General features: G+C 50.4%; 1 protein-coding gene across 5 annotated transcripts in view; it reads right to left on the minus strand.

Moving 5' to 3' along the window:
• The window catches only part of LOC123754481 (TWiK family of potassium channels protein 7), a 386,952-nt gene that overhangs the window by 106,652 nt on the left and 263,661 nt on the right, over positions 1–16,639 (minus strand). For all 5 annotated transcript variants that reach the window (XM_045736927.2, XM_045736928.2, XM_045736926.2 and 2 more), the window contains one exon: positions 15,847–16,639. This exon is cut by the window's right edge and continues 13 nt beyond it. In XM_045736927.2, coding sequence (XP_045592883.2) covers positions 15,847–16,038 — 192 coding nt within the window. In that variant the 5' untranslated portion in view covers positions 16,039–16,639. The remainder of the gene's footprint in view (positions 1–15,846) is intronic.

Here is a 16,639-nt window from a genome sequence, read left to right on the forward strand (position 1 = left end):
AAGCTAGAGTCCAATACACAGCACCACACTTCAAATAATATGAAGTGAGAACCCGTCGGTTACCCTCTATTAGTTATTACTAGGAGGAGCCAACGACCTATGCGGGCAGGTTTCACCGTGTGGTGATGCCTGGCGGCTTGATCCCGCTTTCCTATATTCTTAGGCTTTTAGTTTCTGCCTGTAGCAGTTCTTTCTGTTTGAAGTCTGCCTCTCTTGCGAGGTAGTTACGATTAACGTAACATCAATAGGAATTAATTCTTTTGGTAACGTCAAAGAAAAATAAAAAATCTCACAGGTCCCGCCTCTCAACCGTAAATCTACTGGAGTACAGATTCCTGTGCTTCTCGAGCTCTATCATATCTACATTTGAAACTGTGTATGGAGTTTACATCTCCACCACATTACTGCTTAATGCATTCCATTTGTTAATTACTCTGACACTGAGAAAAAAAATTTCTAATGTCTCTGTGGCTCATTTGGGTACTCAGTTTTCACCTGTGTCTGTTTTCGTTCGTATTCGAAGTTCGAATTCCACCCATGCTAAATAATGTTTTTGTCTACCCTGTCAATTCCCCTGAGAATTTTGTATGTGGTTATCATGTCTTCCCTTACCCTTCTGTCTTTCAGGGATGTGAGGTTTAGCTCCCATAGCCTTTCCTCGTAGCTCATACCTCTTAGTTCCGGGACGAGTCTGGTGGCATACCTCTGAATCTTCTCTAACTTTGTCATGTGTTTAACTAGGTATGGACTCCAAGCTAGAGCTGCATACTCCAGGATTTGTCTGACATAAGTGGTATACAGGGTCCTGAACGATTCCTTACACAAGTTTCTAAACGCAGTTCTTATGTTAGCGTTTCTAGCATATGACGCTGATGATATCCTTTTGATGTTGGCTTTTGGGGACAGGGTCGGTGTGATATCAACCCTCAGATCTTTCTCTCTATTTGACTCTTGAAGGATTTCACCTCCCAGATGGTACCTTGTGTTCAGCCTCCTGCTCCCTTCGACTAATTTCATTTCTTTACACTTTCCTGAGTTGAACTTTAGTAGCCATTTTCTAGACCATTCCACCAGTTTGTCCAGGTTGTCCTGTAGTCTCTATCTTCATCTGTCTTGATTCTTCTCATAATTTTAGCATCATCAGCAAACGTTGAGAGGAATGAGTCTATACCTTCTGGAAGATCATTTACATATATTAGAAACAGCATGGGTCCAAGTACAGAGCCCTGTGGGACTCCGCTGGTGACATTTCGGCACTCTAATGTCTTCCCCTCACAGTTACTCGCTGTTATACTCAACGATAATGTTGAGGATGCTTATGACATTAGCTTAATGCTAATGGACCCAAAGTCCATTCCAAACACCTGCCAACACCCCCCCCCAGGTGTTTATGAATGATAAACGGTTTACACACGACTCACAACTGATTTCGTCTGAACACTTCCGGAACAAGTACTTCACTGACGACTTGTATTCGAACCACAACGCTGTAAATGCTTCACCCACGTACTACAAATACAAATAATCGCCAACAGAACCTAAACACCTAACCTAACATATCCTATGCCTATATATGCACAATATGCTAATATATTATTGTGAGAGTTTATATCGCACTGGCAATTATGACACAGTAGGTTCTGAGACACGTCTCCATTAACCTCCTTACTGTTCTACGCCTCTGTGCAGTCTACACCTGCAATATCGGCTGCAATGCCATCAAACCAGTAGCCTGTCAATGACACATCAATGACTAATGGGTTCACTGGCAACTCCAGCAACTCTTCCTCAAATCAATCCTTACGTTAACACTTCGTCCCACGGACGATCAACAATCATTAACAATTAATTTACGTTAATAACAAAGTAACATTTACGTTAACTTAATAACTCTTAGAACTGTCACTAGTAACGCGGAAATTACACAACACTCTACCCGTCGAGCATTCACGGAGTAAATCCCATTAATCCCTGTACTTCCAGACAGCAAATTAATCTTTTTACTAGTTACGTTAATATACGTTATCGGTTACTATCACTCAACGATGGTAAACTCTGATTTACAATGTCCAACGTGCTAAGAGAACTTTAATCACTCGTGATTATTTAATTGCTTTAAGTGATTTAATTGCTCTATAGGTAATCACTCGTGATTACCTATAGAGCAATTAATTACTATTCTAAAGATCAATAATTAAACAATTAAATACACAACCTTTCACACTGGCTCAGCAATTTACATTAAGGTATGAATTCCATCCGAGCCTTCCATACTCAGACCAATTCAGGTGATAAGGACGCTAATCACCACTTTTGTGTTATACTAAAATGACGCTACTCTTCTCACGAGTCAATCAAGTGTCGATACTTCCGGACAGATAAATAACGACGTTACGTTAATTGAACAATGGAGCCTTTGTGGGAGTCGATCAAACACGGATCAAAGTTAATTACTTTGACTTCCTGAAACACGTCAATTACATGGCCCATGGCTGACTGGCTGCATGTTGACGTGGCGAGCTTGCCATGGGAGGCCATCTTCCTCCTATTGTACGGGTAAACTCTGTGGGTCTGGAGTTTACTGGTCGTGCTGGGTATGCGGACATTGAAATGGTTATGTGCGACATGCTCTGTGTTCCTGTGATGGCCGTCTACGGTGTTGAGCTGGTAACTGCCCACCGGGTTGTTATCAAGTTTGTGATGGAGGAGGAGTACTGTGACTTCCTCCGTCGTTGCGAGGGGCGTTCGTTGCCATTGCCAGGTGGTGCCGGCTCTGTGTCCATCTCGGACCGTAGTGGTGCCCTGACTTATGTCAGTGTGCATGGGGCGCCCCTGGAGTTTCCCGAGGACCTCCTCCGACGTTACTTTCAGAGGTGTGGGGTGGTCATCAGTGTGCGGGTGAACACGCTCTCCTCAGGGCAGTATGCGGGTAGGCGGACGAACATTCGCACCTTGGGGATGCGCCTGCGGTCGGATATTCCATCTTCTGTCTGGCTCATGGGTTACTACGTCCGGGTGTACTATGTCCGGCAACCCCGTAACTTTTTCCGGTGTGGCTTGATGGGGCATCAGGCTGCCGGGTGCGTTGCAGCTCCGGTTGCTCCCATCAACTTGTTCCGAGAAGAGGATTTCTCGCCGCTCCCTCTGGAGGAGGACTGCGGGGGTGAGGAGGTGAACGTCCCGCTAGCTGATGAGGCTCCCCCAGCGTCGCCCGACGTTCCCCCGGTTGTCGCAGACCCTCCTCCGGATGTTGTGGTGCCATCGGTAATTGATACTCCTGCTCCTGTCATTGGCCCTGCTGCTCCAGTGGGCCTTCCTGGTGCTCCCTGTGAGGCATCGCCGTCTGCTCCCTCGTCTTCGGCTGCTGAGCCTGGCCCTGCATCCTTGCCTCGGGTCCCTATTGTCCTGGGTGCTGGGGTGGCTGCGGAGCCTCCTGCTGTGTGAGGTCCGGTTCCCCCTGTGATAGAGCAACCCGTTCTCGCATTTGCTTAAAGTCAATATTGGCTTATTTAATAAGTGCATATGTGACACACTAATTGATTGTGAATATTTTAGTTTACCTTGAAAAGCCTCATAGAAAACACCGACCTCACCTAACCTTCTTAGTATGTTAAGATAAGCATCTTATTCCTTCTTAATTACAATTATTACTTAACCTATACTGTTGATAGGTTAAGTAATAATTGTAAATAAGAAGCAATAAGATGCTTATCTTAACATACTAAGAAGGTTAGGTGAGGTTGGTGTTTTCTATGAAGCTTTTCAAGGTAAACTAAAATATTCACAATCAATTAGCATGTCACATATGCACTAATTAAATAAGCCAATATTGACTATAAGCAAGTGCGAGAACGGGTTGGATAGAGGCTGCTGCCGTTCTGCGTCGGACGTCGGTTCGTCCGGCTAGTGGTGCCCGTGTTTCTGGGTCCGCTTCCGACTCTGACGATATCCGGCCGGAGCCCAAACGTTCCAGGCGTTTGTCTACTGCCTGGGCCAATGTTGGGGACTTCAGTGACTGTGGGTCTTTGGGTGTCGACGGTGTGGATCCGGATGCATCGTTGTCTCTGTGGTTGGTGGTGGTGGAGGTACATGTGCCTGCTGGTGCTGGTGCCCGTGTCTCGGGTGTGCCTTCTGTTCCTTCCCCACCAGGGGGCTCTCCACAGTGGGGTGTGGTGGCTTCCGCTGCCAGGGATGGTGCGGATGCTGGTGCTGGGCGTGGCCTGGTAGTGACTTTACGGAAGGATGCGTACCGCCCTGGTTCCCTGCAGTCGTCTGGTGGTGTGCCCGTGGCCGCTGGTGCCCCTGTGGTGGTGCCCTCTGTCCGGCTCTCTCCTGTAGGGTTGCGACTTAGGGCACTGGAGGCCGTGGTTACCGAGTTCCTGCTGTCTGAAAGGCCGGAGGACTTTCATGATGGGCAGGTTCCCGGTGTATGGAGTAGGGTGGCGGTTACTCGCCTCCGGAGTGACACCGTCTGGGTTCCCTGTTTGAGGGTGTTTGTTGCCGGGGTTCCGGATGACATGGCGTCCCCGGTGGAGGGTCAAGCCTCTTGGGGGAGGTGGCTGCATTGTTAGGCGTTCAATGTGCGGTTCCCCCCCCCCCCCCCCGGGTCTTGTTCCCGGGCAAATATGTCAGCTGATTTCATGTTACTGTATTGTTGTGTGCCCTTATGGCCTTTTGTTTGCCCTATTGTATTTTGTGCACGTGCCTCTCCCTTCTGTGTTGCGAGGCAGGTGTTCTGGTGAGGGCGTTTTTATTCCTGTATTTTCTTTTGTGTTGTTACTTTGCCATGTGTGTTCTACTTATGCATTGCTAGACTGTGTTGTTTTTTGTTTTTATTTTTATTTTTGTTTTTATTTTTATTTTTATCATTATTTTTTGTTTTTATTTTTGGCTTGTTGTGTGCTGTGCAATTTTCTTGTTCTATTTCTAGATGTCCTTTATGTTGTGTTTTGTTCTCGGTCCTTCAGGCCGGTGCTTGTTTGTTGTTGTGTGTGTTACTATGTTTTGTTTTCTTGATTGGATTGCTTGTTTATTATTATTGTATATTTTGACTTCTCCCTTTGTTTGTTGCGAGGCGGTTGGTTTGGTGTGAGTGTTTTTATTCATGTCTTGTTACTGTGATGTACCTTGCACTGGTGTTTTATTATTGCATTACATGTTGTACTTGTTTGTTATTTATTGTGATTTTCTTGTTCTGTTTCATGTTATACCTCTTGATGTTTGTTTTGTTTTATACTGTTTTGTTTTGTAATGTTACTGTGGTTCCTTGTTTGACATTGTTTTTCTCTCTTGATGTTTGCTCTTGCATTTCTCGTGTTTGTAAATGTTGTCCTGTGCTGTCGGCCCTTCTGGCCGGTGGTTTATTGTTTTGTTTTGTTTTGATATGTTTTCTATGTACTTTTCTTGTTTTTATTGTATTTAAATTGCATGCTTGCATGTAAAAAAATAAAAAAAAAAATAAAAATTACCCGGCCCACGAGTTTTTGATTGTATACCAGTTTGGCCGGTTGAGGGCGGGTGTGTCTCTGCCCGCCTGTGCTGACGTGGCGTTCACGATGGGGGTCCCTCTACCCCCTGTCGTCTGGGCTCAGTCTGTGGGCCTTGAATTCTCTGTGCGGGCTGGTTACCCGGAGATTGAGCTAGCATGTGATTTGCTTTCTGTCCCTGTGATAGCCATTTATGGGGTCGAATTGGTGATGGCCCATCGGGCGATAGTGAAGTTCACAGAGGAGTTGGCATATCGTGACTTTCTCCGTTGATACGAGGGGCGGACATTACCCCTGCAGGATGGTGCGGGCACTGTGACCCTCTCTGATAGGAGTGGTGCGCTCACTTACGTCAGTGTGTATGGGGCTTCCTTGGAGTTTCCGGAGGGTCTGCTACGGCGGTACTTCGGCCGGTTTGGCGCAGTGGTTAGTGTGCGGATGAACGTGGTGTCTTCCAGTCCACTTAAGGGTGTGAGGACTAACATTCGCACCCTGAGCATGAGACTCCGGGCAGATATTCCGTCCTCTTTGTACCTTATGGGTTACAACGTTCGGGTGTTTTACGCCCGCCAGCCTCGGACGTGTTATTGTTGTGGCCTTTTGGGCCATCAGGCTGCTGACTGTTCTGCGCCTGCCGTCGCGCCAGTGAATCTATTCAGTGAGGAGGATTTTCCGCCGCTTCCTGTCGGGGAAGATTCGGTGGATGTGGACGTCTCTTCTGCAGTGGATGTTCCCCCTGTGTCGGCTGTTGCCCCACCTGTTGCGCCCCCTGTTGTTGTCGCCTCTCCTCCAGAGGTTGTGTCCTCTCCTGGTGATCGTCCTGCTCCGGCTGGTGTCCCTGGGCTTCTTCCGACTGCCGCCTGCTTGGAACCCCTGTCTTCCAGTTCTTTCTCTACTGTGTCTGTTCCGGTCCCTGCACCCTCACCGTCTGTTCCGGCTGTGCTGGGTACTGGGGTGGATGCAGCGCTTCCTCCTGTGCCTGGCCTGGTGCCCCATGTGGTTGAGGATGCTGCTGTACTGCGACGTGCATCGGTTCGCCCGGCTTGTGTTGCACATGTCGCTGAGTCAGCCTCTGGGTCTGATGATGTGCGGCCAGAGCCTCAGCGTTCCCGGTGTTCTTCTTATGAATGGGTTGACGTTGGCGACTTCGACGATTGTGATCCTTCCGGTAACGGCGGGGGGGCTCCGGTTGTGGTGCATACTACGGTGGTGGTGGAGGTGCACTTGCCTGAGGATGCCAGTGCCGGTGTTTCGGCCTCCACTTCTGGTATGGTGTCCACGGATCCTGCTTCAGGTGCGTTGACTGCGTCGGATGGCTCCGGTTCTTTGTGGGGGGTGGTTCCCCCTACTGATGTTCATGGTGAGCGGGGTGGCCTGGTGGTGGTGTTGAGAAAAGATGCTCGCTCTGGAGGTTCCTCGTTCTCTGTTTCCTCGGCGGCGGTCTTGCCGCCTCTTTCATCTCTGGCCGTCTCTTCCGTGTCTCCTGCGGTCTCAGTGGAGGTGCTACCATCTCATCAACCGTCCCCTGCGTACGACGGCGAGGCAGTCTCGGCAACCCTCGTCCACATCTTCGGTGTCGTCTGCTTCCTCGCAGGGCGTGGTTGGCGCTCCCCGGCCTCGTTATGCGACTTGCATCAGTGACCTTAAGCGTTGGCCGTTGCCGCCTGATCTGGATGTTCCAGAGTTTATGATACCCCCTCGGACGCGGGGATCCGTAACCCTTCCGACCTTGAGGATTTGATTTGGGAGGCTTATAAGAAGAAGTATCCTTACGATTTTTTCCCTGAAAAGTACGCTTCTGCCTCTTGAGGACTGTGTTCCTCGCATATGATTTCTTTGTATTTTGTGTATCCTTTTGTGTGCGTGGCTGTTGGGTGCGGGTAGGGTGTGTGTGTGTGTGTGGGTGGGGTTGGTTATGCTTCCCGGTTCCTGCGTGCTCCGGTTTGTGTTGTGGGTTTCTTTGTATGGCTTGTTTGTGGGTGTGTGGTTCCTGTGCGTTTGTGTGTCCGGTTGTGGATGTCATGTGTGCTTGATTATGTCATATTGCGCGTGCCCTTCCGGCTGTTGGCGTGTTCCGGCCAAGGTTTATGCTCTTTGTTATGTTTTGCCTCCAGTTTGTTATGGGAGGTCTGTTTCTTTTATTGTTTTTATCTTTATTATTGTATGTTTATCGTTTTCTGTTGGTGTCTCTCCCATCTGTGTTTGAGGTGTTGGTAGGATTGTTATGTGTGCGTTTTGTTTTGGTGTTTCCCCTGTGCTTATCTTCCACTGTGTTTATCTTTTTGTTGTGTTTTGAGTATGCGCTTTTGTGTGTTTTGTGGTCAGCCCTTCCGCCTGGTCTTCTCTTGATTTGTTCCTTTGTCCGTGTACATATGTGTGCTTTGTACTTTGTGCTTGTGTTCTATATTATATTTGTTTATGCTTTTATTGTAACTTATACGCATGCTTGCATGTAAAAATAAAAAAATAAAAAAAATTTCCCGGCCCACTGACTGTTAAATTGTGCGTGGTGACCACCGGCCAGGTCGGACGTTCCTGAGGTCTCTCCGCTCCTGGCTAGTGTTTACGTTGGGTGATTGCTGGTTTGCCCTGCTGGTATTGTTGTTGTTGTTGAGTTAGGGGCGACGACGATCGTGGGATCGGATGCGCCCCGGCGTACCCGTGAAGGGTGAATCGCAAAGCCAGGAAAGGCGAAATGCCAAGCCAAAACGCGAAACGAGTGACGCCAAGCACTAGAAACTAATATGCCACACGGCAAAACTATGCATAAAGGGAGAGACAGAAGCACATAATAGAACAGGGCAAACAAACAGCCAGAAGGGCACACAGCATGTCATAGAGCAAATACACAAGAAATCAGAGCACATACTTGCCCGGGAACTTGGCCCGCGGGATTCTTACATTGAACGCCTCCCAGAGCACCCATTGCCAAGGGTCTCGTCCATCCACCGGGGACGCCATAACATCCGGAACCGGGGCAACAAACACCTGCAAACTGGGGACCCAGATGGTAGTACTCATGAGGCGAGAAGTCACCACTCGCCCCCACAGGAAGGGAACTTGCCCCCCACGAAAGCACTCCGGTCCGTCAGACAGCAGTAACTCGGCATTCTGCGACCAGTGACCCGGCAGCATCACATACGCCGGCAATACGTCCCCCAGGGCCCCAACGCGCACCCGCACCACAGGGGTTCCCGCGGCCCCAGGCACACCACCAGATGACAGCAGGGAACCTGGACGGCGCGCATTCTTCCATAACGTCACCACCAAGCCACGCCCAGCACCAGAGTCCACACCATCCCTGGCAGCGGAAGCCACCGCCCCCCACTGCGAAGAGTCCCCCGGCGGAGAAAGAACCAAAGGCACGTCCGAGACACAGGCACCAGCACCAGCAGGCACATGGACCTCCGCCACCACGAACCGCGGAGACATCGACGCATCCGTATCCACACTGTCAACACCCGAAGCCCCACAGTCACTGAAGTCACCAACGTCGGCCCAGGAAGAAGACGAACGCCGGGAACGTTTGGGCACTGGCAGGATATCGTCCGAGCCGGTAAGTGACCCCGAAACACGGGTACCACGAGCCGAAGGAACCGACGCCAGGACGGCAGCAGCCTCTATCACAGGGGGTACCGGGCCACACAGCAGGAGGCTCCACAGCCATCCCAGCACCAAGCACATCCGGGACCCGAGTCACGGACACAGGGCCAGGCGCAGCATCAGAAGACAGAGGGAGAAGACAGCGACGTCACACAGGGGGCTCCAGGAAGGCCCACGGGAGCAGCTGGAACAGCGGCAGGATCAGGCAGACCAACCGACGGTACCTCAAGAACCGGAGGAGGGACGGCAACAACCGGAGGAATGGCAGGCGCCGCCAGGGAAGCTGCAGCAGCAAACGGGACGCGCACCACCTCATCAACATCACCTCATCAACATCACTGCCTCCAGTGGGAGCGGCGGGAAATCCTCGTCGCAGAACAAGTTGACAGGAGCAGCAGGGGCCTCAGAGCACCCGGCAGCCTGATGCCCCAACAGGCCACACCGGAAACAGGTACGAGGCTGCCGGGCATAATACACCCGGACGTAGTACCCCATAAGCCGGACAGAAGAAGGTATATCCGACCGCAGGCGCATCCCCGACGTGCGAATGTTCGTACGCCTCCCAGCATACCGCCCCGAGGAGAGCGTGTTCACCCGCATGCTGACAACAGTACCAAAACCCCCGAAGTAACGCCGGAGGAGGTCATCAGGGAATTCCAGGGGCGCACCATGGATACTGACATAAGTCAGGGCACCACTGCGGTCCGAAATCGCCACAGAGCCGGCATCGTCTGGCAACGGCAACGTACGCCCCCCGTACCGACGGAGGAAGTCCCGGTACTCGTCCTCCCCCACGAACTTAATAACAACCCGATGGGCCGTAACTAGCTCCACACCGTAAACAGCTTCCACCGGGACACGAAGCATGTCACACATCACCATCTCGATGGTCGGATAACCAGCCTTACAAGTGATCTCCAGGCCCACGGAGTTCACACGCTGAACAGGAGAAAGATGGCCCCCCATGTCAGAACTGCCATGTCAACGCAGCCAGGCAGGCAACAAAACTGGTAGGGCAGGGACGCCCACACAACCTGGCGACCAAAACAGCAAACAACTCCAACAGCCACGGAGGGTCGGGAAACGTCCTCACTCCACGGCTGCTAGCAGTCGACTCTCCGCCCTGCTGGTGGTGGTTTGCCACTGACAGGGCGACGTTTACCTTAGCCATGGGGTCTTCTCGACCCCCAGTGCAGAGGACATTGTCGGCTGATCTGGCAATCCGTTGGTTGGTGTCGCCATGGTGGACGTGCTTCATGTGCAGCTGTCGGACCTGGTGGGCATCCAGCTGCTTCAGGGCAACCGTGCTGTAGTCACGTTCCGCCTCCAGGCTGCCTTTCAGATGTTTCTCGAGCAGTGTGAGGGGCGTGTTTACCCTCTCCCTGATACTGCTGGTTCTGTTAAGGTGGTGAATCTTAGTGTCACCTTGACGTCTGTGGTGGTGCATGGTGCCCCCTTCGAATTTCAGAATGACTTCTTGACCTCCTGTTTTGAACGATTTGGGACAGTGTTAAGTATTCGGTGGAACAAGGTCGTTGCCGGGCACTGTGTTGGTATGCTTGACAGCTCCCACACCCTGACGATGTCGTTGAAGTGTAGTGTACCGTCGTCGATGTCCGTGTTGGGTTACACGCTCCGTTGCCTGTATCGGGGTCAACCGCGCACCTGTTATTGGTGTGGTCACGAGGGTCATCTGGCTGCAGCGTGCGACGTGGGAGCAACTGGTCGGGTGCATGTTTTTCGTGCGGAGGATTTTCCGCCCCTGTTGCGTTCAGCCGGTTCTGAGGACAGAGTGGGTGCTGTGCCTGAGGCACCTGATTGCCTGTCTTCTGCTCCCCCTGTTGAGGTGAGTTCTACGACCTGTGCGACATGTTTGGTGACTGCTGTAGCCCCTGGGGTTGTTGAGCCGGTGTGTGTGGGTGTTGGGCCGTCGCCTGAGCTGTGTGTAGTGAAGGATGTCCCGGTGGAGGTTCATGTCCCGCCCCCGCCTGTGGATGTGATACCGGATCCCGGGGACGCGGGTTCTGCTGTATTGGAGGGGGGGGGGGCTTCGGCAGGGAGAGGTGCCTGCTGTGCCTGTGTGTGTTGGCGACTGTAGTTCTGCTCTGTCCGTCCCTTTGCAGAAGTGTGCGCGTCGATGCTCTGAGGCTGTTTCCCCTGGATGATGTGGACAGTGTGGGTGATGTGGCCTCTGTGGACTCTTTGGACGGTGCTGGTGTGACCTGTGTGGATGTAAAGGTGGTGGCTGTGCCTGCAGTGGGGCCTGCTGGGAGTGGTGTGGTGCCGCCTGTCTCGAAACGTTCTCGGCGGGCTCGGAGTGTGTCTCCCCTTCGTGGTGTGCCTTGGGAGGAGTTGGGGGAGTATGGTGCTCTGGCGTCCCCCGCCATGGATGATGGTGCTGTGAGGGGCTCCGAAGTTACTAACCTGTGCCCCCCCCTCCACCTCCTGCGTCACCTGCTGTTGGATCTCCGCAGTGGGGGGTTGCCCCTGATGATCGGGACCTTCGTCGTGGTGTTGCGGAAAGATGTGCGCCAGGGGGCCTCTGCTCCTGTGCCCTGTGGTGGGGTCGATGCTGTGCCTGCATCCCCTGCGGTTCCCCCTCCTTCATTGCCCCGGTCTGGGGGAAGCCTCGTCCCGACTGCTGGGGTCGTGCCCTGTGGAGTTCCGGTGTTGGGCCCTTATCGGGATGCCCGGGTGCTTTTTATCCCGTGGTGCTCGTCCACTGTCTGGGTGTCGTGGGTGAAGGAGTTTGTTTATAGGGTGCCGGATAAGATGTCTCAGCCGAGGGCACTGCTTGGTGGCCGGCTGCCCTGATGACTTGTGGGTGATTTGGGAAGCGTAAATGCTTGCGCTCTCCGATATACAAGTTCCCGGAGAAATATTAGTTAACGTCTTGCGCGCACCGCTATGCCGTGCGTGGGTCAGCTGCCGCCGTGCACTCGACACCCCGCACTACGGTGCGGGAAATCTCCCTCTAACGTCCACCTCTGTTTCCGTCGCCACTCCTCTCTCTACGGCCCGCCACATCCAACACTTTTGACTTTGACTTTCTTGACTTTCTTTTGACCTCCTTAACGTCTGCGCGTTTCCCTACATTTGTCCTAGTGCAGTCATCGGGAGGGTCAACCCTTCATGCAAACTGCACCTATTCTCAAGAAGAAGAAGACCGTTAATTATGACAGACAATACTCATATTCTTATCTGGCTGATGGCTAGGCTACCCCTGAGACTACCGTAGCTGCTTACAGGAAAGTAAATTAACCCAAACGTATTCTACGTTACTCAAATTGTCAAAGAACAAGTTCTCTTAAAGAAATGGGCATTCCCTTGGTTATTTTATATTAATTGCCTCGCAATCACCTCACTGAATACTGGACATCGATGTCCTACCAGATAAACAGGAGAATATTAAAACCCAAGTACTCGTCTACAGCCGAGTTCACCCACGACAATGATAATCACACTAACAAATCACAGTGATTTACGTTACAATCCGGTTGCAATGACAATACTGCAGAACACTAGTAAATAACACTCAGAACACGAACCCTCAAGAATACGGCCCCACAATGCCTTACTGAACTGCAATCATATACGGTGATTTCTCAACACTAGCAACACTCACCATCAATGACAACCCCTTTGCAATAACACACACGACACATGCACTAAATCAAACTACATTAGGACACTGCCCAACACTTACTGTTGCAAATGACCCCAGAGCTCTAATTACCACTTAAACCACTGGTCCACACATTGCAATCACCACAGTAAACAACACACAATAACACTGGGCACCGCGACACTATGATCATATATATATATATATATATATATATATATATATATATATATATACATATTGTGATGATAATCTCTTTCAAGAGAGATTGAGCCTGCTCTTCTCTACCTTCAAGATACGTCTCCCAGTAGCACAAAACGTTTTGACCAGGAGGCAAAACGTACCCAAGACCCCCTACTCCACTCCCTCCATGCCGGCTCGTCATCAACCAGCCAACTACCCTTCCCAGCCTGCCTGCTCCTGATTGGTGACTCGCCGACTGCACACCTGCACATTGCACCTCAGCGCCCTCTACCTGAGTCGATGTCTGGGCTTGGTCCAGCCATTGAAGTCAGAATATCCTTGTGCTCTAAAGCCGTGAACAACTAACTAATATACGCTGTGTAGCAGCTGGATGTCTCGCAGCTAGCACCATATTCTCAGCATCTAATTATTTTTCACCTTTAACTTTATTATTATTGTAGAGTAACTTCATCCCTATTATTCATTTATGTTATATTGGTTTTGACTTGTTCTTTTGCACTGTACATTGCCAAGGGATTGTCTTTGTTTATATTTGTTTTCTAGATTAATTAAAGTTTCATTGTTCATATTTTGTGTTTTGCGTGTCTTCCATTACTTTACCACAGACAGACAGAAAACAGGCAAGCAGTCTATCTTTTTTTTTTTTGTAAGTGTGACTAGGCATTGACACCTGCCATTGGAGGACTGCCGAACATCTACACTCCAACACTTTCCCGTCACAATATATATATATATATATATATATATATATATATATATATATATATATATATATATATATATATATATATATATATATATATATATATATATATATATATATATATATATATATATATATATATATATATATATATATATATATATACATATCACACTTGTCACGACCCTGGGAACACAACAAGAAAATAATCAATCTGGTATCACTCTACAATAATCAATTGCCAGGAATCCCTGACGTTAAACACTGACACTAACCTGAGCGCTCAGTACTGGAATTCCACACCTGTAAGATTTAACACATGGAACGGAATCCACAACAATGATTGAATTGCCGCTATTCTACCAGAATGGAATAATAAATATTCTAATGTAAACGTGTTCCCGTGTGTACCACACACACACTTGTATGTCTGTGTACACCAGACCAAGTCCCACTGGACTGACAAGATGTCAACAAGGGTGATACTCTCGCTCGCCCACTCTTCACTATCAACTCTGCAGGTGCTCTTAGTGACAATGTGACGGAACACCTGACCTTGAATTCAAGCTTTAGAGAATAAAGTCACCAGAAATACACACATAAGTACTTACTCATTTATACAGCTGGCCTCACACACTCACACAATTACCATACATCAGGCACCCCCTGGCGGGTGTCTGGCTCACGGCGGTGGAGGCTAGACGGAGCTGGTACCTCACGTGGTATCCTTCGTACAGGATGCCTTGACGCATCTTTTGAACCCTCCCTCACAACACATGGCCCGGTTCGCACCCTCAACCCACCGGTGAAGCGGAACGTTCGTACCCGGTGACGCGCACAACGTATAGAGTCTAACACAAACATGGGAAATCTGCCTTAAAACACTGACACGAATATCCCCATTCCCATCGACTGCTACAGAGCACTAGCAGGAAATGGAACATGTATAATCACTGGTATGGGGACCCTCGAGTCTGTTGTTCCTCATATGCAAATTACCCCCGTCCCAGATTTCTCTCACTCGTTCCCATCTATCTACCCCTCGACGATGACTCCAGCTGGATTCTGTCTGTGCAGCTGGCGGTCTTGGTGGAGGCGGCAGTGGAGGAGCTGAGGAGACAATCACCACGACGTCGTCTTGCCCAATTTGGCCGAATGGGCAAGAGAGAGACGTCTGGCTGTGGTGGTGACTGGAGCAGAATGATGCCTTGAGGAAGAAACACGCTGGCGATCCCGCGTCTCCTCGAAAGGACCAATGAGAGGGAGGCACACAACGGCCTACCCCTCTCAACCAATCTGCGACGGCGTAGCATGGCCCTAGGGCAACTCAAGATGGCCGACTCCCCAGATGTTTCCTAAGATGGCGGCCGTTGCCATAATGACAAGGCTGGAGCTAGCAGGAGACCCACGCTCTCCTCACGCTGTCCCAGGCCTCTCAAGATTCCCGCACAAATCTTGAGTCCTCCAAGCTTACAATGAAATGATGCTATTGCTCTATAACTGTGTCCACAGACGTGCTACCCCGGCCAGGATAACATTTCTGGAATGCTGGTGACTGGAGCTCTCACATGAGCCCAAACACAAGATGTTTCGGGTACTGTTCACCAAACTTAGGTCCATGCACTTAACAAGTGCACTTAGCAAGTGTACTGGCCTCCACAGGCATAAGAGCACCATTGTAAGTGAGCTGGTGAACCATCCCCTCACAATTATAATATTAACATATATTTGAGAAAATTCCTGTTTTGAATGAACAGCATGTTAAAATTTATGAATGCGTCTGTGGGGTCGACCGCTGGATGGAATGGACTTGAGTCAACGTCGAGTTGCTCAAACACTGAATACAAATTCGGTGTGAGGACACGCCGTTACCCCTTAAGATTGCCATAAGCAAGTAAGGAGCTAAACGACCTAGTGGATAAGAGAGCCAAGGGATTGGACTCCGGCGTTGTCTCTCGCCTTTTATCTTCAGTTCTAAAGTATAATCTCACATCTGACACTTAACACGTTGGCTTCATGCAGTCCTTCTAACTGAGTATCACTAGTAAAGAATAATAAAAACTCTCACAGTTATAATTACCTCATCTCATGTCCTATTACACAAACAACCTTAGATAAAATTTTATATTAATTACAGTAAAGAAGGCTAACATTTAAGACCATTTGTCTCTCCTGAAATGAAGAATAATAATCATGAATGAGAACAGTAGGAGAGTGAGTCTCACCTTCAGTCTGACGGACGACATGTTCTTCTTCACCTCGAGCTCGTGGGGAGCCTCGAACCTCTCGAAGGTGAAGGCTCCGACGATGGTGTAGCCTATGACCAGGGAGACCAGGCCTATGTGGCTGATGAGGAACTTGACGATGTTCTTCAGGTAGTAACCGCAGTTGACGCACTGCCCTTCCTCCTCCCGCATCGTGACGGGCACTTCTGAGGTCCCTGACCACCTCACTCCGCCCCTGGGGCTACCTCACTCCGCCCCTGGGGCTACCTCACTCCGCCCCTGGGGGTACCTCACTCCGCCCCTGGGGGTACCTCACTTCGCCCCTGGGGGTACCTCACTCCGCTCCTTGGACCACCTCACTCTGCCCCTGGGGGTACCTCACTCCGCCCCTGGGGCTACCTCACTCCGCCCCTGGGGGTACCTCACTTCGCCCCTGGGGGTACCTTACTCCGCCCCTGGGGCTACCTCACTCCGCCCCTGGGGGTACCTTACTCCACCCCTGGGGCTACCTCACTCCGCTCCTTGGGCCACCTCACTCCGCCCCTGGGGCCACCTCACTCCGCCCCTGGGGCTACCTCACTCCACCCCTGGGGCCACCTCACTCCGCCCCTGGGGCCACCTCACTCCGCCCCTTAGGGGGGACCTTACTCCGCCTCTAGGGGTACTTTCCACACAAAAAATAATATTTCGATTTATTGTTCCGTTGTTCTATATTTCGTGCTGTGTTTCATGATGACGATGAGCTATGTTGTAACATATCTTTGGTCTCCGCGTCATCATTTTGGTCAGTAAC

The sequence above is a fragment of the Procambarus clarkii genome, chromosome 18 (assembly GCF_040958095.1).
Source record: "Procambarus clarkii isolate CNS0578487 chromosome 18, FALCON_Pclarkii_2.0, whole genome shotgun sequence".
NCBI classification, from domain to species: Eukaryota; Metazoa; Arthropoda; class Malacostraca; order Decapoda; family Cambaridae; genus Procambarus; species Procambarus clarkii.